At 42.7% G+C, this 25,774-nt stretch overlaps 1 protein-coding gene across 1 annotated transcript in view; it reads right to left on the bottom strand.

The window, feature by feature from the left end:
• The window catches only part of CFAP44 (cilia and flagella associated protein 44), a 557,576-nt gene that overhangs the window by 147,060 nt on the left and 384,742 nt on the right, over window positions 1–25,774 (bottom strand). Inside the window, exons 27-29 of the mRNA XM_085621005.1 lie at window positions 21,425–21,587; window positions 18,553–18,683; window positions 12,981–13,174 (exon numbers count right to left, since the gene is read on the bottom strand). Of these exons, the coding sequence (XP_085477131.1) occupies window positions 12,981–13,174; window positions 18,553–18,683; window positions 21,425–21,587 (488 nt within the window). The remainder of the gene's footprint in view (window positions 1–12,980; window positions 13,175–18,552; window positions 18,684–21,424; window positions 21,588–25,774) is intronic.

Genomic DNA, 25,774 nt, shown 5'->3' with positions numbered 1-25,774 from the left:
AGGAGAGGGAGAGAGATAGAAGGAGAGGGAGGGAGAGAGAAGGAGAGGGAGGGAGAGAGAAGGAGAGGGAGAGAGAAGGAGAGGGAGAGAGATAGAGAGAGATAGAGAGTGTGTGTGTGTGTGTGTGAGAGTGTGTGTGTGTGCACGCGAGCACAATGTGCTGGGAGGACTGGAGCACAAAATGGGCTGAAAACATAGCTGGAGAAAGGAAGCACATGGGAGAGGACGTGAAGCATGTGTGGTGCTTAGGCAGGGAAACACATGATGAAGGAAAGTAGTCCCCGCACAAAGACAAACACGTAAAGCGCAATAAAACTGTAGTTGGTCGGTGCTGCATCCGATAAAAAAGGAAGAAAATGGAAGTGATGAATTGGAGCAGCAACCAATAGGGCGGCTGGAAAATGAGTGAAATGTGAGTGACGCATAAAAAACCCTATTGAAAGCCGCAGGCAAGCAGCAGGTGGGAATACTCTCACTATACGGATTACTGGATGTCTCGGAGAGACAGCGCATGCGCGCTGCCTAGACGAGACCTAAAGATGGATGTGTCCTCATGTAACGGAACTGGTGCTATTTAAAGCGCTCTGATACGTGATTCGGGTCAAGTGTGCGCAATATAAAAATCTATAAAATGTTTAAAAAACGTAATTCTAGGAGGGAGAGTCACCAGACCATACTTAATTCTAGGAGGGAGAGGCGACAACCCTTACTCAATTCTAGAAGGGGATACAACAACCGTTACTCAATTCTAGGAGGGGGAGACAACAACCATTACTCAATTCTAGGAGGAAGAGCCACCAGATCCTTACACAATCCTAGAACAGGGAGAGAGGACACCGATTACTCAATTCTAGGAGGGAGAGACAACAACCCATACTCAATTCTAGAAGAGGAAGAGACACAACTGTTACTTAAATCTGGACGGGAGCGACGTCAACCTTTACTCAATTCTAAGAGGGAGAGACAACAACCGTTACTCAATTCTAGAAGAGGGAGAGACTACAACCCTTACTCAATTCTAGAAGGGGGATACAACAACCGTTTCTCAATTCTAGGAGTGAGAGACAACAACCCGTATTCAGTTCTATGAGGGAGAGACAACAACGATTATTGAATTCTATGAGGGAGAGACAACAACCCTTACTCAATTCTAGGAGGGCGAGACAACAACCCATACTCAATTCTATGAGGGAGAGACAACAACTGTTAATTCTAGAAGGGGGAGACAACCACCGTTACTCAATTCTAGGAGGGAGAGACAACAACCATTACTCAATTATAGGAGGGAAAGACAACAACCCTTACTCAATTCTAGGAGGGAGAGATAATACCCCGTACTCAATTCTAGGAGGGAGAGACAACAACCTTTACTCAATTCTAGGATGGAGAGACACTAGCCCTTACTCAATTCTAAGAGGGAGAGACAACAACCCTTACTCAATTCTAGGATGAAGAGACAACAACCCTTACTCAATGCTAGGAGGGAGAGACAACAGCCGTTACTCAATTCTGGACGGGAGGGACAACAATCTGTACTAAAATTTACAAGGGAGAGAAAACAACCCTTACTCAATTCTGGGAGGGAGGGGTGACAACCCTTACTCACATCTTGGAGGGAGGAACGACAACCCTTACTCAAGTCTGGGAGGGAGAGACACTAGCCCTTACTCAATTCTAGGAGGGAGAGACACCAGGCCTTACTCAAGTCTAGGAGGGTGAGACAACAACCCTTACTCAATTCTAGAAGGTAGACTCAACAACTCTAACTGAAATCAATAAGGGAGAGACATCACCCTTTAAGCAAATCTAGAAGAGAGAGACAACAACTCAGCACTTGCAAACAGTCCACGGCAGATGAAAACAATGCAGGCCTCATAAGCGTAAGATGGCAAAAGTAAGGATGCAAGATGAAAACAAATATTCCTCAGACTTCCAGAAAATACAACACTATGAACTCTATGGTGGCAGGCTCCATACACCAAAACACACCCTCTTACACTCGCTCAACCACATCTGCAACCAGGAAAGAAAAAAGGAGAAGGAGGTCAAAAGGGGGAGAGGACATCACCCTTACCAACATTGTATCTGGCTGTCGAAAGAGCCCTTTCATAGATATTTATGAATATTGGAACAAAAATACTCAATACAAGAAGGAATTTGCTCAGCCTCTGGTAGGTTCGGAGACCTTCACCAGAGACATTCTAAGGTTTTATGGTAGCGACACAGCTGTGGAATTAGAAGAAAGATCATCAATAGGTGTTGAGGAAGTGCTGGTCAATCTGGAGTCAACGGCAGACGTAAACACGTGAGTTCCAAAATCAAGTTCATCCGCAGAAATGTAACACATATAACAAAATTAAGCTCTTGCGATGGTGTGCCTTAATTGTTCTTGAAGGGTGGCATCCATACAGTCCTAGATCTTGCTTCTCAATTTTAACCCTGTGGCACAGTGTACTGATTTAAGCTGCCTGATATGAGAGGCTGACTGCAGAAAGATAACAGGGCACGAGAAAGATGCTGTCCTAGGGCCTCCAATACAAACATCTGCTGCAACTAGTAGGAAAATATGTTAATTAAGTAGCATTGAGGAGTCCAAGAAACACGTGAACCATGTTCCAGGCACAACAGGCTGAAAACCATAAGAGGTTGCGTCTGTTAATGACAGCAAGATCAAGTTACTTACCTTCAGTAACATTTTATGTAGTAGAGAATATCTAGCTGGAGAGTCCTTACATTAGAATTAGCCCCAGGCGTCAGACTGGATCTGGACATTTTTGAGCAGTACCCCTTAATGCTGGTAGATGGGATCATTCAGCTCCGCATGGGCATCGTACACAGTATGTATACAAGTGCCACCACAGTGCGCTGATGTCAATTCATTTTAATGACTTCTCATGGCAGGAGAGCGGAGCTAGGATATGGACTGACCACTGGTGTGAAGTTCTAGGGTCCCTTCAATAGGAAACCCTCATCCTCTAACCAGGTCGTACAGCTGGGAGGATGTGAGGGTCGGTAAGGGATCAGCAGCTAGATAATCTCTACCAAATAAGGTTAAGCGAAGGTAAGTAACTTGTTCACCTGATACAGACTTCTAGCACCAGATTCCTTGTCTTACGATAGATATCCAAGCAAATCCTCTCCTATTTGGACCAGAAAGTCCAGAAAGACTGAACAGGAAAAATGCCCATCCCCGATGGACCTGTGTAGACAGTAGTGCTTCAAAAATATTTCCAAGGAAGACCATGTTGCCCCCTGGCAGAAATCCAAGATGGGAATTCCCCAAGCTAACGCAGAGGTCGCAGCCTGAGATCTGGTAGAGTGAGCACGCAAGTCCTCAGAAGGTTGCTTTTTGGCAAATGTGTAGCAGAACTTTATGCTGAATACAATCCAATGGGAGATGGTTTGATTCTGCACTGACGTAACCTACAAAGAGTTAGTCATCCATCCGGAATTCTTTTGTGCGGTCAAGGTAGAATGACTATGCTGTTCTTGTGTCCAGACGGTGGAGTCTCTCCTCTGCTTTAGAAGGATGAGGCGGGACAAAAAGGTATCCATGATGATGGTCTGGCCTAAATGAAAAGGGCTGACTACCTTCGGAAGGAAGGAGGCTCGTGTCATTAGAACAAAGTTTGTCAGGATAAAAGGTAGTATATGGACGATGCAGTGAGCATGCCTGCAACTCATTGCCTCTCCTAGCAAATGTAATCGGCACTAGAAAAGCAGTCTTGTTGGTCAATAACCAAAGAGGGCAGTTGTGTAGTGGCTCAAAAGGTGCACACATCAGGAAAGTGAGGACCAGGTTCAAATCTCACTGGAGCATGATGAATGGCCTGGAGGGGAAACGTGTTCCAAACCCTTGAGAAATCTTCTAACAACAGGAGCCTAATAAAGAAGGCTGGTCCGGCAACCACCAAAATGCAGAGATGGCTGAAAGATAGCCCTTAACTGTGCCCAGAGCAGAGCCCTTCTGGGTCAAAGAAATAACAAATAAGACTTAAGAAAGAGGCCCATAGAGGGGATCAATGTTTCGAGATACACACCGTGCCACAAATTTGTCCTAGCTGCAGGCATATACTGGCTTGGTGGAGAGATGCCTGGCTGACAGAATAACATCACAGATTTCGGGAGGAAGGTTGAAAGTAGTCAACTGTCGCCGCTCAATCTCCATGCATGAAGCAGCGGGTGTGCAGGTTTGAAGGCTTGAGCCTCCCCTGGTACTGCCCAAAGGGGCAGCTGGAACGGAGGACTGAAGCTCATGCTCAGCCGCTTAGGATACCACACTCACCGTGTGCAATCTGGAGCCACAAGAACAACTTGGGCTCAGTAATTACTAATCTTCTTTAAAACTCTGGCCCGGAATGATATTAGTGGAAAGGCGTACAGGAGGCCTGAGCTCCACTCAAGACCAAAAGTGCCTCCTGAGAGTCACCTTAGAAACTCCACCGCATAGAACTGCTGACTGTGCGTTCTCCGCAGTGGCTAACAGATCTAACCAAGGCTCACCCCACTCTTCAAAAAGACCTTGCACCACCTGTTAGGTATCGATGGCTGAGTTTATCTGCCTTGGTATTCAGAGAGCCTTCCAGGTGTTGAACTACCAGGGAGATGCCCTGGTGTTCCAGCCTTGTCCAGAGATGCAAAGCTTCATGACAAAGTGTCAACGAGCACACCCTGCCCTCCTTGTTGTGGTACCACTTGGCAGTGATGTTGTCCATGAACACCTGCACAAGCCTTCCCTTGATGGAGGGTAGAAAGGCCTTCAATGGCAAGCAAATCGCCCACAGCTCCAGCAAGTTTATGTGGACCCCAGACTCTACCTGAATCGGGAGTCCACTGATTTCCACCTCCCCCAGATGGCCACCCCAGGTGGCTGCTCCAGCCTAGGAGTGACTCATCTGTGACTACAATCAGTTCTGGCTGGGGAAGAGAGTGGGGTCCGAGACTCACCCAATCGGGGTTCGTCAGCCACCACTGCAAATCTGTTGCAGTTTCCTCCGAGTTCTGGACCCTGTTGGAGAGATTGCCCTCATGCTATGCCCATGGGAACTTCAAGTCTCATTGCAGAGTTTGAATATGCCAGCAAGCAGGTTTCACTAGCAGAATGCAGGAGGCTATGAGACCCAACAGCCTCAGAGTCTGTCTCACCGAAACCCAGACTAGAGGCTGAAACATCGGTACCATAGCTTGAATATCCTGAACTCGCCATTTGGGAGGATAAACCCGAAAAGGTATTGTGCCCAAAACAGCTCAGATGAAAGGGAGCACTTGAGAGGGAGTCAGGTGTTACTTCGGCATGTTGATAGTAAACCCCAGTTAGTGTATGAGGTTCGCAGTAGTCTGGAGGTGAAAGACGTCTCCCTTAGGTAAGCCTGCCCTCAACAGTCAATGGTCGAGATAAAGAAAAAATTAGAATCCCTGATCTCCTCAGATGAGCTGCGACTACCACCAAGCATTTTGAATTTCTCGTGTTTGAGGAAGAGATTGAGAAAACCTTAGATTGAGTATAGGACAAAGGCCTCCATCCTGTTACTAACTTCTGTTGCCGTCACCCTCTCTATGGCTACCTTGGCCAAGAGAGCCGACACTTCCTGACGAAGAAAAGAAAGGTGGTACTCCGTCAACTGGTCATAAGTGGGTGGCATGGGTGAACGGGTAGCCACAACGACGATGGAGTAGCCCCTTTTCACAAGCTGCAGTACCCGGTCTGATTTTATTGACCTCCAGTGGTGTATCCTGCCCCCACTGGATGCCCGGGAATGTAGGAGGGCAAACTAAAAGTGCTTTGAGACTGCTGCTGCTGGGGGAGCGATGGACTAGCTTGGCCTTTGGCTACCTGTACCACGTGTTCTGTGAGAACCGCAACCTCGGCCAAGCAAGGACGTGCAAGCTTGCTGTTCATGGTGGCTAGGAAGGTATAGACGCAGTTGGAAACCCCCTTGCGGGCCACAAAAGGGGCAAAAGGCAGACTGGTGGTGACGAGAGGCCATAGAGAAACCCAAGGACCTGGCCATAGCTCTACATTCCTTAAACGCTCAAGCGCTGAGTCCGCCTTCTCTCAGAAGAGACGGATCCATCAAAGGACATGTCTATAAGCAATGGTTGGACATCAACATCAACCACTACCTGAACTTCCACCAACTATCACTCCACCTCACTCTCACTTGCTCATACTCCACCCATCTACTAGAGCAGAAGTCAAGAAAGCTCCTTCTCCCACATTGAAGCAAAGCCCTAGAACAGCCTCCCCATACATCTCCGGACCATCACCTCACTTCAGGAATCCCAAATGGCCCTTACGACCTGGCTGTTCGTATAAGCCATCTGAGACCTGCAAGCACCTGAATACCCTATCGGGTGATCAGCTGTGCTATATAATTCCTGATTGATTTATTGATTGATCCCCAGAAAAAACAATAGTCCTCAGCCAGGCGTGGTATTGAGGGGCCACTGACGAAGAAATCACTATGCCCAGCGTATCGGTTGTGTCCAGTTCACAATTAATAGCGAACTTTGCCGCTTCCCTCCCGCTGGCAATAGGCTGAGAGAGTATGGCTCAAGCCTCCTCCTAGACCATAGGCAGCACTTGCGCAACAGAGTCCCAGATCATATGGAAGTAATGGCCCAAGACGCACGTGATGTTCACCAGCCGAGTACTAGGCTGGCGGAGGAGAACAAAGGTGTCCAGCCTCTTGGATTTCCTATCAGGTGGAGTGGAAGGGAACATACAGGATTAATCCTGGAAGTGGAGGCCTAGACCACCAAGCTGGGTGAGGAAACTGGGGTCTCCTGGAGTCGGCGGTGGTGATAGGCAATTGTCCTGTGCACTGGAGCCCCTGTACAGGGCGTGGACCAGGCGTTGAGGAGGAAATAAGTCAATCAATCTGGTGCCAGATGTGCGACGTGCAAAATAGCAGTCTTTTTTTTTATGCAGCCCGTTTACCTTAAAGGAAAATGGATGCATTTAAAAAACGAAAAAAATGTAACATTTTTGGTTCATTTGTTAAGGGCAGGTTGTGGTAAATTGCGACTTGCCAAAAAGGCTTTGTACATGGCCCACGCTGTTTTTGCATGCACAAACGGGTTCGCAAACCAGTTTGCGCATGCAAAAACGGTCGAACATCTGGCACCTGGAGTTTCTAAAGCAAGACTACTCACCTGTGAGGGTCTTAAGGCGCTGTACATAAGTGGCAGTCCCCAACCAAAGGGCCTCTTTTAAGATGTTTGTCTTCATTGCCACAGAGGGCAGCATAAAGCCCAAGACCTCAGCCACCCTACTCACCACCATGGCAAAAGAGGCTCCCCCCTCCATAGCAATAGTAGGAGGGGAGACCAGGTCAGTGTCTGCTGAGGTGTCTAACCCACTTATCCACCCGATCCACATACCAGGTGTTCTCGGTATCGTCGAATGGGTGGTAATATTCATCAAGGTCAACATAGCCCTCCCATTCATCCCCAGTACCAGGGTTGTCAAAGGCAAAAGGCTCTGGCTTTGATCCAGAAGGCATGGCTCCAGACAGCAGTGGCACCAGCGTTGGGCAACTCCCATTGCAACACCCATTTGGCTCCATGTCGGAGTCGAGGATGATTAATTTTGTGCTGTCGATGGGCATCAATACAGAAGTGAGTGCCGGAGAATGTCTCAGTCTCGTTGGCGGCACTGCTTTGGAGTTGGATAGATTTAAGGGGCAGGACTGGCGGCGAGGGTGTACCCGCTGGCCTAAATGCAGTAGGGGCCCCTCCCGAACCCCCATGCAACCCAAAGGCACTTCAAATGGGTCGGGCTGCCCAAGAATGAAGTGCATGACCTCATAAAATTCCCTAAATTAGGTGGGGCCCACTGCAGGAAAATCTGGGAAGTACAAAGCGGACCTTGGTTGGGGCTCCACAAAGGCGGAGACCTGGAATGCCGATGATCCCTCATCTCATCCAAGGATTTCGGACAGATGCAGAAAAGTCAAAGACCGCTTCGACTTATTAGATTTTTTTTTTGTGTGCGACTCACCCGACGACGACTTCAACCGGAACAGCAACCATCGAGTGCGACTCTGTTAATGGTTCTGGGATTGTCCACGTGAACGGGATCTTGATTGTTGCAGGCTCATTTGACGTTGGGTAGCCAGAAGCTTAAGGGAATGCTCCCTCAGCGTCTTCTGCCATGGTAATCCTAGCAGGCTCTAGAGTCATGGTACTTCTCAAGGCACCATAGACAGACCACAGACACGGTTTGTAATCAGCCAGTTTCTTCGGGGTTATCATGTCACACCAGGAGTAAAGAATTTCTCAAAAAGTGGTAGTCAGACAGTCGTAAAAAGCCAGTCAAAAATTGACTATGGGGCAGCTCTTCCCGAATCTATGCTATCTGGCACGGAAAGGAAAGAACTGATGTCAGCTTGCCGAGGTGGTGCATATATAAGTACCGTGTAAGCCACATCCGGTACGGACGATGCTAACACAGAGCTGAACGATTCCACCGGCTGGTACACAGGGGTACAGCTTGAAAATGTTCAGATCCAGTCGGACACCTGGGGATAATTCTAAGATCAGGAATCTGGGAATAGAAGTCTCTATCAGATTGGGTACGACAACAGAGTGGAGTAGTAACTTGCTGCTAAGCACCCTACTATCGAGAATTTTCTTGACACTGATATCCCCTTGAAAGCAAATGCTGTTCCAAAGCAGAAGAGAAGACTGTCCTGGATGCAACAAGCGCTATTGGTGCCCTAAGCAAGGTCACATTTGACATCTCTCCTACATGACTAACAACTATTACAAGGATGTGTAGCACCAGCACTGAAGAGGGCCCACAAGGACAAACAGATTTTATGGAAGGGAAAAGAGACACCAGGAGTGCTGTGCTCCTGGAAGCAAGGAAGAAATACCAAGCCTTAGGTTCTTTAGAAATCAATTAGTCTCCCCTGTCATGGTGAGGCTGATGACGTTGCTGTGGTAAAGGTTTTCATTTGTTACCTGACAGACTGAGATAAGAAGCCCACAGCTTGCTAGACTCCCCTTCACTAAGGTCCTTCTGCATGCTTGCCACCCAAGTCCAGCGTATATTCAGCAGCCAAAATAAACAGATGCTCTGTATGTCTGCGTTTGTAGCTCAGTTCACCATGTCAAGTTCACAGCCGTAAATACAATGCTGTGGCTATCCTGGCTGTTAATTTCACATCAGTGGCCCTTTTTTGCCTGCACGGGGTTCCCCAGGATCCCAACATCTACCATGGCTTCTCTTTTATGTCCTGGTCCTACATTTCTGTACCTTTTACTCTGCTCCGCCTCCAACCTGCTGTACCTCTTTGGTTGGTCCAGGGATGAGCAGCAAATGCCAGCAGAGAAATGGAGGACTGAAACTGAAGTTAGGCAATCTTTCCACAAGAGCTACATGGCTTGGCAAGAAGACCCAGAATACATTTAGGCCATCAGTGTGAAAACATATGGCATTGAAGACATTGACAAAGATATTTCTCTTGGTTTTTAATGAGTCCTTTCTATCGTCTGTGCAAAGGACTCGTCAAAAACCAAGAGAAAACCTGAGTAGGTCAGAAGTGCCCATGTTCTATGCTCAAGTACTAAACAAATAAATGAGCAGGTTTGGTGGCATACCTCACCAGAGACCCTCAGTTATTTAAGGAGGATTGTTTTTGGCCAGATGTGGCTTTGAAAATAGAGATAGTATTATAGCAAATATTTTGTCATAAAAGTGTTTTTCAAGGATTTTCATAATGTCAGAATAGATTTCTATTTATTATGCACAAGCAGAGAGAAGGCCATAGTTTGGACAACTTGATCAATTCTATGATAACCTGTGGATCAAGCATAAAAAATGAAAGCGTTAAGGCAGTAAACCTTCAGTACGATGATGAAAAGGAACCACCATAAGGTATAGAAACTGCAGGTTTTGGTGGCAGTGGCAAGTTATTTAGGTATTTTAGAGTTATTATAGAGTGGACCTAGCTACATATGAGCACATGACTGAATATTTTTAATATAGCAGGAAATCCCTGCAACACGTGGAGTCCTACACGGAGCAAGATGGAGCATGTAGTCTAGTTGAGACTCAATTAGAGAAAGCAAAAGTGTATTAGTGGTCCGTTGGGAAACACCAGATTTAAAATGTTTGCAGTTCGCATTGTTACAATTTTAGGCACAGCAAAACAAAATTATTCTCCCAGAATCCCGGTTCTATTGGTCAGTTGCCTAAGCCAAAATTTAATCTAGACCTCCAAAATACAAGGAGAACATCAGAGGTCTTAGACTAAGGACACAGGTTGGGAAGAGCATCTGGACAACAACATCAGAGGTCTAAGACTTAGGCATTGGTTGGGAAGAGCACAACAACCCCAGAGGTCTTAGACTTAGGCACGGGCTGGGAAGAGCATCTTGGACAACAACATCAGAGGTCTTAGACTTAGGCACAGGTTGGGAAGAGCCACAGGTTAGCATAATAGCAAGAATACTTCTCCAGGTGGTAAGCAGACTCTAGGAAGGGATGAAGAGGTAAGAAATGTAGCTAAAAATATGAATGGGCAGTACTACAGACATAGTTAGAATTAGTATGCGGATATCGGCTCGGCTATTTGCAATGCGTGAAATGCTTAAAGTAGCTTCTGCTCTTTGCTGTACTCTAAATTCAGTGAGAGTGCAATGCAGGGAAATGCAACAGACTGGGTCAGTGAGCCCATGTGTGTCTGCCTCTGGTTAATGATATCAATAGTTATATGAAACTGTTCATATATTGCCTACCACCATATCATCAAGTTAAGCATATATTTGGAAGTGCAGTTTGCTATTCTAACAGCATGTATACTTACCTTAAAGATTTACGTCCTCATTACGAGTGGTCTGTACATTTGAATGGGACCATTAAAAGTAGTTACCATTCCCATCAAAAATATGAAGGTTTTTTTTTTACTTTCACCCAGAGTTTTTGGTTGTTGAAAGCAACTGAAAACGCAGATTAATTTCTGGCCCAAATTGAGCATTTACCGGGTATATGAGACCCAAAAATACTGTTTCCCGCAGGTGCATGACCTCATAAAATTCCCTTTGGTGGAGGTCACTCCAGGAAAATTGGGAAGTGTGCGAACCGGATCTTGATACTTATACCTAACAGCCAGATGTAGTAATATATTGGTTGCAAATCGGAAATCTTCATGTTGTGAAACAATATTTTTTGCAGATCACCTTTCTTTACAAATAGTCTTTACTAATAGGTCAGGTAAAAAAAAAAATGGTTCGTAGTCAGTTGCAGACCGACCTGCCTAATAGATATTATTTAGGCGCAACACAATTTGCAAATGGTGGCCGGCAAGGGTCAGCAGATCACTGTCTCTGTGATTGCTTTTCCCAAAAAGTTTTTTTAAAGCATCCCTATTTTTGTAAAGGATCCAGGGCTGCTTTTTCTTTTTTAAAAAGGTTTAATTTCTGATAGGTTTCACTGAAAGTTCTTGGTTATCCCCAAACCACAGTCTGTTCCCCCTGAAGCAGCCATCCCAATTCGCAAAGGGAAAGGGGTCCAAAGGGGACCCAGTTCTTTTTGGAAATCAGTTACCAACCCAACTTTAGAGTCAATAACTTTTGAATTTCCTTTAATTCACTTTTCGGAAGTCTTGTCGCATATCACTGATACATAGGAATTTAAATCGGATTAGGAAGGGATGAAGCACAACACGTGTCTTCCAAATTGCAATTTGGTATACATTCACAAACTCATTTTAGGAGTTGGTAAAACGTTATTGAATGTTAAAATGGATTTAGTACATTGAAAATAAATTTTCAGTGGTCACAAACACTGTGATCTTACGAATCAGAGATTTTGTGATCTCTAAAAAGTTTTGTATACCTTGCCCAAATTTCTTAGAGTGGCTTCAATGTCCATCATATAAAGGGCTATATTTTCCCCACCCTCAGAGTTATTGGTAACTATGGTAATTTCAACGTGCAAATCACTGTTAATATCCATACTTTTGACTAGAATCTGAAATTCCTCCCCTGCCTGTCACTCTCTACTCTTGCACTCTCATTCTAGTCCCTGTCATTGACAATGTCAAAACATAATAACATGTTTTATAAAATGCATGTTTACATCTTGGGGTAGATTGGCACTGAATAATTGAAAATTATTGTTGCCAAACACAATGGTACTTCTTTTATCAACCTCAGAAGGACTGGCCTGGACTCCAACCTGTGACTCTGAGATCAAACACAGATTTGTTAAGTGGACTCATTAGTCCAATGAGCTACCGGACCCAGCTTTAAAGTAATCTTTAGATATTATGAGCCTGGTTTTGAGCTGGGGCAGTCCGCAGTCTTTCAGGCTGCCACCCTGGCCAGACTACTACCCAACATATTTTAAGGCCCTGTAGAAATATCGGTGACTTTAGAGGAGTCACTGCCGCGGAAGCTCCTCAGAAGGCAATAAAGGTTTGCTGTGTGGCCGCCCACCAAACATTTCTGTTGGTCAAAAACAAACCCTCAAAGTGGGATTTTTATGTTTTTTAAAATACACAACTAATTTCCCTTGGACATTTCTCCCAGGTTGTGGGAGTTATTTTGCATTTGTTTCTGTTCACTATCCCCAGGGTTCACCTGGCAGAACTGAACTGCAAAAAAGTACATAAGACCATCCTCTCTAAACAGGTAGATTCCCTAATGCATTTACATTGACGTCAGGCGTTACAAACTCTTTAGGGTCATCAGTATCGGGATTTCTAACAGCAGAGCCAGTGGGGGGCACCTCTGTCCAAAACATGGCGGTCTACCCAATTCTAAATTTTATGGGTGGCCCGTAGTTTGGCGAACAGTGTACTCAGTGGAGCACCCTTTACACAATACTCTAAATCAGGCCCAATGTCTACACAATGAAGGCACACAGGATAATTACATTAAATAGCTAAAATAGAGAAAGGATCTGGAAGAATAAACAACTATAAGAGGGCATCCAATGGGGTATTCATCATGTGACATCACTATCCCACCTGCTGCTCTGGCTTCTCTGGCTACATCAGCTTCTTTAAATCGGGCATCAAATCGGGTACTTGGTTTCTTGCCCACATTTCCTCGCACTTTAAAGTACTTTTCCGAGAGTGCCAGGAGCCTGTATGTCGAAACTTTGTGACTGCTGCCAATGGCATGAACGACCACAGTGTCGTACTCAACAGAGGAGCGGAACCTGTACAAGAAGAGAAAAAAAGAGGACATCATCTTCACACAGATTCAGACACTGGCCATCATTCACCTGAAGGGGTTATATCTAAATATGCACGAAAATTCAAGCTATAACTTGGTTTTTCATATAATGTGAACAAGGACAGATGCAGACATTTGTATAGGTCTAACCTTGCAGTGGTCCTTGGTACGAATCGATCTAGGAGCCATCGGCAGCAGTATACCTCACTAAAACTATATATATATATATATATATATATATATATATATATATATATCGTCCTGTCCGCCGATTTGAAACAGAAAATTATGGACACCCACACAAGATTAGTGGGTAATGCAGTGTAGTTTATTCAGCATGGATTAATGCTAAAACCAGTGTCCTCCATGACGCGTTTCACTCCTCTTGGGAGCTTGATCACATGATGCGTCTCCAATTACTGACAAATTTAAAGTGAGGTATGTGCACAATCAGCTATAAAAAACAGGCTAACTGTTTGACGGTGAACAACAATAGTAGACTGAAGCACTTCAAATGGTCATTGGTGCATAAAATACACATGCTGGAATTCTGATAGTTCGAAAAGAGATAGTGTAAATGTACAATCTAGCAGCTGGCAAAATGTCTGCATAGTGCAGCTTTTAATATTGTGTGAAGTAAAAAATTAGGTAATATCTGGCCGGCTCATGGTCAATAAAAATGCAATAACTAGAATTACAATTTTCACAGTAAATACAAATAAATACATATGAATATCAAATCAGTGCATTTTCAAAGGCAATAAACTGAGTTCAATAAATATTTGCATAGTGCAATAATTTACTTCCTTAAAAAATTACCTAATCAATAAAACCAGAGCCGTGCCAAAGTTGTTGCAATAGAGCTGAACATATCAAATGCCAGAGAAATAATATGGCACCTGAACTAAAACATCTCTTATAAAAACATTCAGTGGTGATTAATAGAATGACCATAATTCATATCAACGTTCGTTCAAAGGCAGAATAACGAATATTCATACTGACAACAGTATTACTAGATATTTAAAATTATCACAGTTACATCAGACTGATAAATAGGCAAGTAAAATAAGGTTCAGAAAATAGCTGCCGAGACACTCCATAATAAAATGCATGTGCAATATTGTGTTGAAAGAAAAGGTCTCATGATGATATCACTAAACCGAACAAGCCAAAAGAATACAAATATTAAATATATCAAATATTGACGTGATGATTCACAGAATCTGCATCTTAATAAATAGACAGTATATGTATACGAATGAATGAATGAATTGCCTTATGTTTCAGATGATGGTAAGAGAAAAAAAGTGCCATATGCCTAACAAGTGCAAACAGTGCTGTGCAAAATGATATTGTGCAAAGAAATAAATCATCACACTGGCAACACGGGGGAGAAACCCTGAATCACTTAAGCCTAGGTGATTCTAAAGTGCAAGTGCAAAACGCAGTCGCAAGTCATTGTGAATATATAGAAGAATATATGTATATACACACATTAAAAACTAGAAAGTCTTTAAACATCTACATTGGCATCTAAACACTGATTAACAAGAGCAAAAATTTCAAAACATTATTAGTACAAAGACTTTCCATAGACGAGAAAAGACTCTAGAGAATATTGTGAAGGTCCTCGTTCATATTAAGGCCATTCGGAGCTCGTGTATCGAGAGCTAAGATAAAATGAGATTCTCTCTGTCTTAATAGTTTGTCACGATTCCCACCCTGGCCGGGGTTGGGGTCAGCTCCTAAAACAGTGTACTCCAAGTCTTTTAGTTGGTTATCATGTACAGACTTGAAGTGCCTGGCCACCTGGTAATTGTGGTCAGAATTCACAATGGCCCTAACATGTTAGAGAATACGTCTATGTACCGGAAGCTTGGTCCTGCCGATGTATTCTAAATTACAAGTGCACCTCAGTTTGTAAATGGCATAATCAGAACGGCATGTTAGATGTTGTTGGATGCCAAACAGTTTGTCACTAAAAGCTGTTTTATAGTGTGTGCTGTTTTTGGCAAACATGCACGCTCTGCAAGAACTACACTTGAAGAAGCCAGTTTTAGTAAGCCAGGTCTTAACAGGTTTCACCTCAGGCATAGATTTAATAAGAGCATCCCTCATGGAGGGTGCTCGTCTGAAGGTGATAGCTGGCAGATTTGGCAGAATGGGACCAAGAATGTTATCGGTCAGAATGATGAGCCATTCTGAGTAGATGATCTTGGGAATAGCCTGTTCTTGTGTACTGAAACTAGTTATAAGCCGAATTGGGTGCACAGTTTTTTCTGAGAATTCAATGTCAATCACCTCACTGAGATGTGGCTGGAGTAGAGCTTCCCTTCTCTTTTCATTGGCTATTTTAGAGCTAAGGTCAGTTGTTGCCTGCTATAGCCTCTGTCAAGGAATCGCTGAAATGCTTCCATCTGACACTCTTTAGAGACTAACTCGGAACTACAAATTCTACGAATACGTATGAACTCTCCATAGGGTATGCTGTTAATGAGGTGTCGAGGATGGGCACTGTCAGCATGAAGTATCGAGTTACCAGCAGTGGACTTTCTGTGTAACTTAGTATGGAGGACACCTTCATCGACATACTGTAAAACATCCAAAAATTCAACCATAGAATCATCAATGGAGGCTGTAAACCTTAAGTTTAAAATCATTGACATTGATATCTTCTATGAACTTTAAGGCATCATCTTTGGATCCCTTCCAGATAAGACAGACGTCGTCTATATAGCGCCAATAGTGGACTATATGGCTCCACCAGAAGTGGTGGGTGGCCGTGAGGACATGCCTCTCCCACCAGCCAACATGTAAACATGAATAGCTGGGGGAGAAGCACGAACCCATCGCCACTCCATGCACCTGCTGGTAAATCTCATTCTGGAATTGAAAAAAATGTGTAGTAAGACACAGATCGATAATATCTAACAGCATACTATTGTGTTCTCTCATATTCAAGTCCCGATTTTCAAGGAAGTGTTTAGTAGCATTGATTCCATCACAATGATTGATGCTAGTGTACAGGGATTCAATATCCATTACCACTAACAAGAAATCTCTCTCTATCTATCTATCTATCTATATATACACACACATATATATACATATACATATACATCTATATATATACATATACGCACATATAATATTTAATAATTAATAGGGAGGGATATCGCCTCGGGTACCATTTCCTTTCTCACTTGAACCAAATCTGAAGGAGGATCAACATCTTCAAAGGAAACATGTTGATTATGGTTCACAATACATGTATTCTGTTCGTCAATGAAAAACAAAGGGCAGCGTAGTATACCTGAGAATCTGAGTATGGTAGCAATACTAGGGTTCCTTCAGATTCACTCAATATTACATTTTTTTAGGTGCTATAGGGAGCCAAGTCACACCAAACCAGAAAGTACAACAGAAGAGAATTCTTTCAACACAGAAAACATGTAATAAATATTGTTCATTGAGCATACGTCAATTCAAGCAGTCAGTTACCCTTAGTAAGTGCTCCATGTGACGGCGAGTGACCAGTGAAAGAAAGGGTATGTGTGCAGGGGAAAGCAATTGAAAAGACAAACACAGTTGTGGTTGTATACATCAAATGCTTGGTCAGCACAGACCACCATTCAAGGTCTGGCTCCAAATGTGTACACTTACAGCCTGATTCAGAGTTTGGTGGAATGATTACTATGTCATAACGGAACGGTTATTCTGTCTGTCGTAATACAAGAGCCGTAGGATGTAATGCACTTGTAATAAGGCCCATAGGATATCTGTCAGGATGTGACAGAGTATCATGCTCACCAAACTCTAAATCTGGCCACAAATGCCAACCAAAACAGTAAATACGTCGACAATTTGACCCCAATTATGAATTTGATAGCGGGTCTTCGTCAGGCGAGACGGATGGTGGCATCCAACAAAATAATGGAAAACGCCATTACCCTCCATACTAAAATAACGAGGCGGTTAAGGACCATCCAAGGAAAAGGCTTTCCTGTGTATCTGATAACAAGTGATTTGGCAAGGCAATAGAGTTACTGGTAGAAAAAAACATTCATATGATGAATCTGAAAGCCATAGGATATGTGCTGAGACACGAATTACAGTGAGAGACATCTGTTCTTTCCTTATAAAAGTCTCAGACGATTAAGACATGCTGACTTCTTACCTATATATGGGTAATAACTGAATAGTATCAGAATATAGTAGTCATGCAGGTGCCTGAATAAAAATAGATACATATTTGTATGCAGGGTATAAGACTTGTTCACTATGAAGCCTTAGAGGCATATGGTCTTTGAATCACTTGTGATATGCCATCCCATGGATCAACTACTGTGGATTACTGTCTGCTTGAATAGATGTACACACAATGACCGATATTTAATATATGTTTTACATGTTGACAAAATCCACTTTTGATGTACCTTTTAGGTTGGTCCAACTTGGCTTCCTATAATAACTAAAAAATTTCATATTTAGTGAATCTGAATGAACTATTGTTGTCTTTTATTGTATTAAATTTGCCAGCCCAAGTTTTAATTTCAAAGAGAATTCCTGATTGTGCTGGATGGTTGTTCTTCTTTTTATGTGTCCTTATCGTCCCTTCCAATGAGAGACCAGATAAAACCCAATGGTTTAGGTAACGAAACAACCATATTCCCTCTATCCTTAATATGCTTCTACAAAAGGGAGCACCTTTGTATAACCTATAGATAATGGCGACGCCCACTAAGAAAGCACCCTGAATTAACAATGCTTACTTTAATTCAACAACAACTTCTGTGCAGGCAGAATGGGAATGTTGATCAAAGCAGCTTAAACCATCATATCTGTATTCTGTAACTCGTTTGGTACCAGAGGCATAATGCTGAACTTTTACCTTGTTTAATATACGTAGTAACTACTTTTAGACATAAACTAAGACTCAAAAATTCTACTGCAGCTTCTGGGGATGGGACAGTAGCTAAAGTAAATGACCAAATTCCAGTCTACCTGATGTACGCTTTCTATGGCTGGTTTGTAGCACTGATGAGATTTGTCTTAACAATTTTATCATTCTGGTTCAAGGTCAGCCTTTGCCACTCCAAGACCTCTAAGCACAAAAACCACTTTGATATGACCTAAAGGGTTTTCAAAGCCATGTAAGAAGAGGAGTGGCAGAGGATCTCTTTTGCAAAAAGAAAGGCGTCCTATAACTTAAGACCTAAGTTCATGACCTCTTACCTTAAAATTATTTTCTCTTGGGTTTTGTCATGACTTTGTAAATATAAGTTGCTCCTGTGTCTATGAAAAGGAAGCTGAAGACAACAGAACCAGCAGGAAGACTGATGCAAAGTAGGCTCTCACCGTGTTTCTAGTTTCTGAAGCCCAATGCGGTGTTTCTCCTGCTCCCAAGCAAGCTCCTTCAGCACCGTTCGGATTCTCTCTGATGTGAGCCTCTCCATTTCCTCGCGAATTCTCTGATCCATCTCAAATTCCTTCAGATAAAAGGGGACATATGAGGCATGATTTATACTTTAGAAGTTACAATCTCACTACACTCAATATCATTTGTTTACTGGGCAAATCAAAGAGATTAGTTTTCAACACCGCACGGAAGTTCAGCTAGGCATTGTTTACAGCTACAAAGAAGACTAACTTTGATGGATGTGAAATGTTATGATACTTTTGGGGCCAGCTGAGCTTCTAGATGCTTCAACTGCCTATAGGAACTTGAAGTCCGATAAAACAATCTGTTCCAGCAACCCTTGTGGCTGATGTGTTACCCTATAGCTGCAAGCAGGTTTAGCAACCCTCCCACGGACGTCTGCAGTTAAATGACCATAATATGTGCTATTTACAAGTGGCACAGGTGTTAGGTTAAGTTCAGCACCAACCACAAGATGAAGTGCGAAACTCCCACCAGCTGTCCCAATATCATTTTCTGATTATAATGAATTTTAATTAGAAACTTCTGCTCTCATTTCAGCAGAATATCCTAATAGTGGTCTAAATTAGAGGGTAGGGGGGATCTCCCCAAATAATTTCTCCTTGTAGTAGGACCTTTAAATTCAAATGTAGTGTAATTACAATGAAACTGATAATAATACATTTCAGGACAAAATTAAGAGGATCTTCATTTATGTCCTAGTGCAAGGGGCAGAAGGTGGGCTCGCTTTCTGTATAATGTGCTGCTCTGTTGCCTGAATAGCAAGTTGCCTGGAGATCTCTCAGCTTCACTCAACATACTACTGTCCATTTGTTTACATCTACACTGTCTTCAATTCAGAGGCAAGGGCACAGCTATGGAGGGGATGGGGTTACTCAATTGCGTTTTCTTATCCTTAGAAAGCTCTAGAGAAACACAGACCAAGGTAGGGCTAACTCATGTCTCTAAGGTATTTAGATAAGGGAGCAGTAAATAGGGTGTAAGACAGAGGTGTGTGCTTACCACAATAAAGTGTATTATCTGCTTTAATAAATATGGTGCCATCATGAGTATCCCTACTTTGATGACAATTACATTATGATCTTGAATCACCTTAGAAAGGATTGCAGCGGAGCCAGGAACCCATGAAACCATATGCTCATGACAATTACTTAAAAATAATTTAGCAAAATGTCTGTGAGACATATTGGATCTGGCAAAACCCGACAGCTGGATCTAGTAAAACCTGACAGCTGGCCTCTGTTATGTTGGAGGCAGCTCCTTGTTATAGGTATTTGGGATGTCGTGATGGATGATCACATAATTTGGTAAATGTTAAGTGAAGTACTAAGAGTTAGGGTTCTGCCGATTATGAACAAGCAACTGTGGTTAAAACATCAAATCTGGTCAGTAAGGCTTTAAGAAAGCATGTAGTGCCAAGGTAATTATAACTGTATGGCACGGGGCCTCCATCTGTACGGTCACTGAGATGTGGTGGGGACCTCTTTGTGGAGAAAAGCTGCTGGGCTGGAAAGTTTGTGTCATGGAGGTAATCAGGTTTGAGTTGGTGGGGAATGCAATCACATTACTAAAGAAGAATGAAAAGACCTATGTCTGGGGGGACCCAGAGTAGTCCAGAAATAAACTGATGACTGGATGGAAACTTCAATCTTAACAGAGCAAATGTATTATTCTCTGTTTGTTAAACTAGAGTTTAAGTGACTGTTCCAAGTCTGCCTTTATTACACATGAGTCACTGCTGTAGTATTATTGAGTGTTAGAACTACTCTGTTCCTCGGCCCTTTTCCTGCTCCATAGCTGGAGATGCCAAGTGTACAGAAGAGAGAAGGAATTAATGCATATTTCACTTGGAATTTTTCCTCCATTTCTAAGCTAACTCAGTGCTTCATATGGTGTTGTCGGTACTAAGAGAATCTGCAGAGTTTGCACTGTAGATAAAGTACTCATTGAGAATCTTGGTGGGCATTGATAAAAGGTAAAGTGAGGAGAGACGGGTACTGGAGCTTCTAATAAGAGCGGCCAACGGCTAAGAAACTCTGGCACTTGGTCAATAAAGTGTAAATCTTAAAGAAGTGGTTACGTAGGAAACTATGGGAGGGAAAATGTTTTATTTTTGTGTTTTTGATCTATAGATTCTGAGTGATTTGTGACTAAGGGCCTGATTTAAAGTTTGGCAAATGGATATTCGTCTGCCTTATGGACATCCCGTCCACCTTATTATGAGCGCCATAGGGTAATACGCTTGTAATACGACGGACAGGATATCCATCACGTTTCTGAGGGAGTAACTCTCACACCAAACTCTAAATCAGGTCCCAAGTTGTTTTCAGTGGAATTGTACATGACGTAGTGGCAACGTGGAGTTCTTAAAGTTTTTATAAACTTAGTTTTACAATTATTTTAACAGTCGATTCATGTTAATTCATGTTAATTTTTACGTTTTCATAGATACAGTGGGTACCAGGCACGAACGCGGGTAACAGGTGGTTACCATGCATGTGAAGGCTCTAGGAACACGTGTGGAGGAATAGTAAGTAGAGGTGAAGCTTCAGCCTTGAGCCTTAAGGATACAAATCTCACCTTGTATAACCAGGAGTGAACTATGAGAAAATCATCATCTGGTCCTACCCTACAGAGGCTAATGTGGGTGCAATGCTTTTCTAATAATGCGCCTTGAAGCAGCCTTTGAAGGTGATCTGTAAGCGCATTATTTATATACCCAACACATGCAGTACAAAGCTTCACATAAATGCTATTCTGATGCATAATATGAAATAATTGGTCTCTTACCCCTCTTTCGAACTGCATGTGGTCGGGCAGTTCTTTGTTTGTCATCAGCAGTTCAGAGAATTTGCTCCTCAGTAAACTTAGCTCTTGTCTCTTGCTTGCCTTCTTCTCCTCTGCTTCTTTCATCATCTGATCATATTCCAGTTTCAGCTTGGCATTCTCAATGCTTCCCAGCACAAAAGTAAAAACAATAAAATGTTAGTTGGGAAGGAGTAAAATGCAATATATTTTACAGCTGACATTTTCACAAAAATATAAAGGCACTTTGCAGACCGTATGGGTGACACCTGGATAGCACGGGCACAAACATGTCACAGGGATGGCATGAGAAGGACCGGAAGTAGAAGCATACATTACAGGATATGCATCATACTTCGTGTTATTGGAAGCATTTGCATGAAATGAGACTCAGAATTACTCTTATTCATAAACAGTGAGGTAGTAGCAGGCTACACCTCAGCATTGCCTTCATCACTCTCAGTGCCATGTTTCTGTTTGATATTAGTAACGATGCCTGGAGCATCAATGTGTTTCTTCTTTTCTGTGAAGGTTACACCATTCCTTCCTTCTTTTGTGCAAATCCCAGTACCTAACAATAATTAATTTGGGCTTGTTGTGACCCTGGTGTTTTTCAGGCTCATTGTCAAACTTTGGTTTGAGAGTATTGACATTGTCTTCTTGGTCATACGTGTTTCGACGTATCTATGCCCTTATGAGTCAGCCGTCTAAGTGTTGGTAAAGTACGCAGGCTTCCCTCCTTAGAAAGGCAAGCCCTGGAGCCATGGATTTCATAAATATGCGAGGGGCTGATTTTAAGCCAAACGAAAATGACTTGAACTAATAATGATGACCTGAAATCTCCTGTACCCTGATGCTGTCTACTCCCCCACAGCTCCTTTCTTCATTAGTTTGACCACCTCCATAGGCAGTCCCTTCAAGTGTTTGTGCTTCTATTTTCTTGGAGGAAGAGATAGAGGATGATCCAGAATATCCAGGATATGTGGACAGTGGAGGGGTTTCGTATGCGGATCATTCACATACATTCTCCTTTTAGCACAGGTTTTACACGCCTTGAAAGGAAATTTTCTCTCCACTAACTCTGCCATGGTGAATTCTTATGTCTTGAATTCAGCATTCTTCTGGGAAATGCTGAGAAACTCTTCAAAAGGAGAGCGCTCTGCCCAGGGTGCCTCACACTGAACGAGCAGTAGAAAATCAGCCGGTTGGAAGCCTCTGACAGAGGAAGGCCTGAAGGTGCTAGTCTGTGATTGGCTGGAGTTTGGGTCAATTATAAAGATGTGAGCAGGATATAGATAGTCTATACAAAGTTCAATATTATTGAGTGTAAACCTACACTGCTATGTTAACATTGATTTCCGTTGGAGGACGGGTTTCCCAGCCTGATGACTGGGAATAATTCAAACATGCGAATGTACGATAGATCCAGTGGTCAAGAAGAGAGGATCCTGCAGATCTTGATTGATCGTAAAGGCTAATGACAGTTGAAAGAGGACTATGTCCTTAATATTAGATTGTTTCAATTAAAATATCCCTTGTGTACTAGAACAAGAAACAATTTTATCTACACATATTATGCTGTGCTAAATTAAAAACATTCTTATTCTCACAACCAACAATTGGATCAAATATATTTTTTATTGCATTTTTTCGTTAAAAAACTAATCACATTGAACATGTGATACAGTTATCTTTAAAACAAAAATTAATTATTCATTAAAACACTACATCAATGGTATAAAAACATTACAACATTATATAATAATCACAATTTTAACACAGAGAAAAACCTATATCTAAAGACACTATAATTTGTCATCAATTTGACAGATCGCATGGAAAGGTATATACACTCGACCTGGATGAGTTCTATTATTTCAACCGCAGGACAGAGTGGTTCCACAGATTCTGCCACACAGAAACAAAGGGCGTCGACGCGTTTCGATGGTATTGAATTATTGTTCCATCTTTATCAAGACTAGCAATTCGGATCTCTCTGTTTGTCACTTGATAGATTATTACAGCTACCCTGTAATTATAGTTGTAGCTTTTATTTCTTTATTATAATCGACCTTAGTATACACTTGCTTCCTACCATAAGTAACCTTTCAATAATGTACCTGGATCCTCGATTTATTATGGAAGGAATCTCTTGGTAATCCGTCTATTTAACTGTCTTTTAGTAAACGTATTGATTGTACGCTCAGGTATGCCTTTATATTTTGGGTATGATAAAAGAAAGAATTTTATCTCTTTTCTTGTGGGGACTCTGCACCTTCTTGCAGGGAGTCAAACGATACTAATCCCCTTGTTCTCTTGAGTTCATGAACTTCAAGTGTGAAGAAAATGGGCGGAATACTGCATACGTCTTCTCGTGTCTGTACATGATATATGGTCAGTTCTGAGAATGCACCTCATTAACCAATTTCAGTAAGGTGACAGCAACGAAAATGCATGTATTACATGTGAAGCAGTTTCATGCTGCTGATTGGCCAGGGTAGCGGCTTTGAAAAAGATATAGAGGCAGTCCTCTGAAGTGCCCCCTTGCTGGAGAGCATCACCTACGAATCCATTGAACAGGGAGATACCTATATAAGAGCAAACACAGATAATGGAACTGATCTACGGCAGCAAAATAGTTAGCAGAATTTGTCCTGAAAAACATTTTTATCATGTTCAATTGGTTAAACCTGCTATTGCCCATCTGGTGTCAGATGAACCAGACGTGACCGTTTCTCGCTAATGCTTACGTCCCGTCAATGATGCCCTTACTTGCAGGGTCCCCTTCCCAATTTTAACTATCATTCATATAGCAATACATCAGAATTCTTCTAGCTTTTTGACCATGAAGTTTACATTATATCAGCCTGGAAGGTCCCTAGATTCGTCAAATCAAGTCCTTGAGCTACCGAAAACTACAGAGATCTATGAAGATGGAACTTTGTCCACTGTGGCCGTTAAGCTCTGGAAGCCTGTGTTTTTTAATAGGTTCTCTCTTTTCCTTGTATTCTACTTCTCTCTGTCCACTTGCTCTCTCACTACTGTAGTTTTTACTCTGCTGTATTTAACAATTCTCTCTGTCAAACTGATATTCCTACATCTTTTGTTATTTTTACTTTGCTGTGTTCTGTAACTCAAGGCCAAGAAACTGTTCGATTGTGTGCTTTTAGAAATATGCATAAAATAACACAAAGCAATACAACAGAGCCCATATGCAACAAATCTGTCTGGATAGGTCAGGTTAGAGGCATGACAATTGTCACGCTCAACAGTCTTAAGACACAGACGTCTTCCAGACAACCCAAAAACCCTAGAGTGCACCGATGATGGCCAGATAATGCTGAGGCAATCAAGATTTGGCCAGGTCCATCCAAACCTCCAAAGAGTCAAACTCCTCGAGGACCGGGGATAGAGTATAGAGGGGTCGTGTGGGAGAAGAATCCATGACCAACTCATCAGTATATGAGGAAAGAAATGCCACTTCTTGAAGGGCTGATGTTATGGTGCTACTATCAGGACTGTTGGAGACACCGCACTCTCACCGTTGTATACGCCCATTACTGATCCACTTTCATCTCTCCTCCCTGCCATCTCTCCCTGCTTCTGCACAACCCTCATCGTTAGACTGCTCCTTTATTTTGTCTTTGGGTGATTCCATTCTATAGACATACGTATATACATACGACCAGCATATACTGTGGGACCGGTCAGCAACCCCCACTTCCTACCAATGAGAGGAGTTTGACTCTTTGGAGGTTTGGGTACACCTGGCCAATTCTTTATTGTCTCAGCATCATCTTGGCTATAATTGATGCACTCTAGGGTTTTAGGGTTGTCTGGAACACATCTGCGTCTTAAGACTGTGTGCTAGGAGCGACAATTATCATACCTCCTGTCCTGCCCATTCCAGACAGATGTGTTGCATATGGGCTGTGTGCACCAAGTGGTGTAACTAAACAAATCTCTCTTTCTTCCATGGAGGAAAAGCCAGTAAACACCAATTATGAAGCAGCAATCACCCACCCCATCTTTCTAATAAGAGGAGGGCTGTGATTAATACATTAGCTACCTGCACTTAGCATTGGTATGAGCTCTTGATAGCAAAGGAAGAGGACATCCCTAAGAGGACGGTACTAGGCATACTTACAAGGGGAAAGGATCACTGTGCAAGCTCTGGTCTTGTCATCATCACACAACACATGATGTAGCTGTTTTTGGTCTCTCTTTCGCTCTCTCTCTCTCTCTCACTTGTGCAGTAACTCACTTGCTATCTCCGACACTCTCTTACTTTCTCATCTGACTCCCAAAGACACAAAGGGAAACACACACAAATGT

Source organism: Triturus cristatus, chromosome 8 (genome assembly GCF_964204655.1).
Source record: "Triturus cristatus chromosome 8, aTriCri1.1, whole genome shotgun sequence".
NCBI lineage: Eukaryota > Metazoa > Chordata > Amphibia > Caudata > Salamandridae > Triturus > Triturus cristatus.
This window is presented reverse-complemented; position numbering and strand designations above follow the sequence as displayed.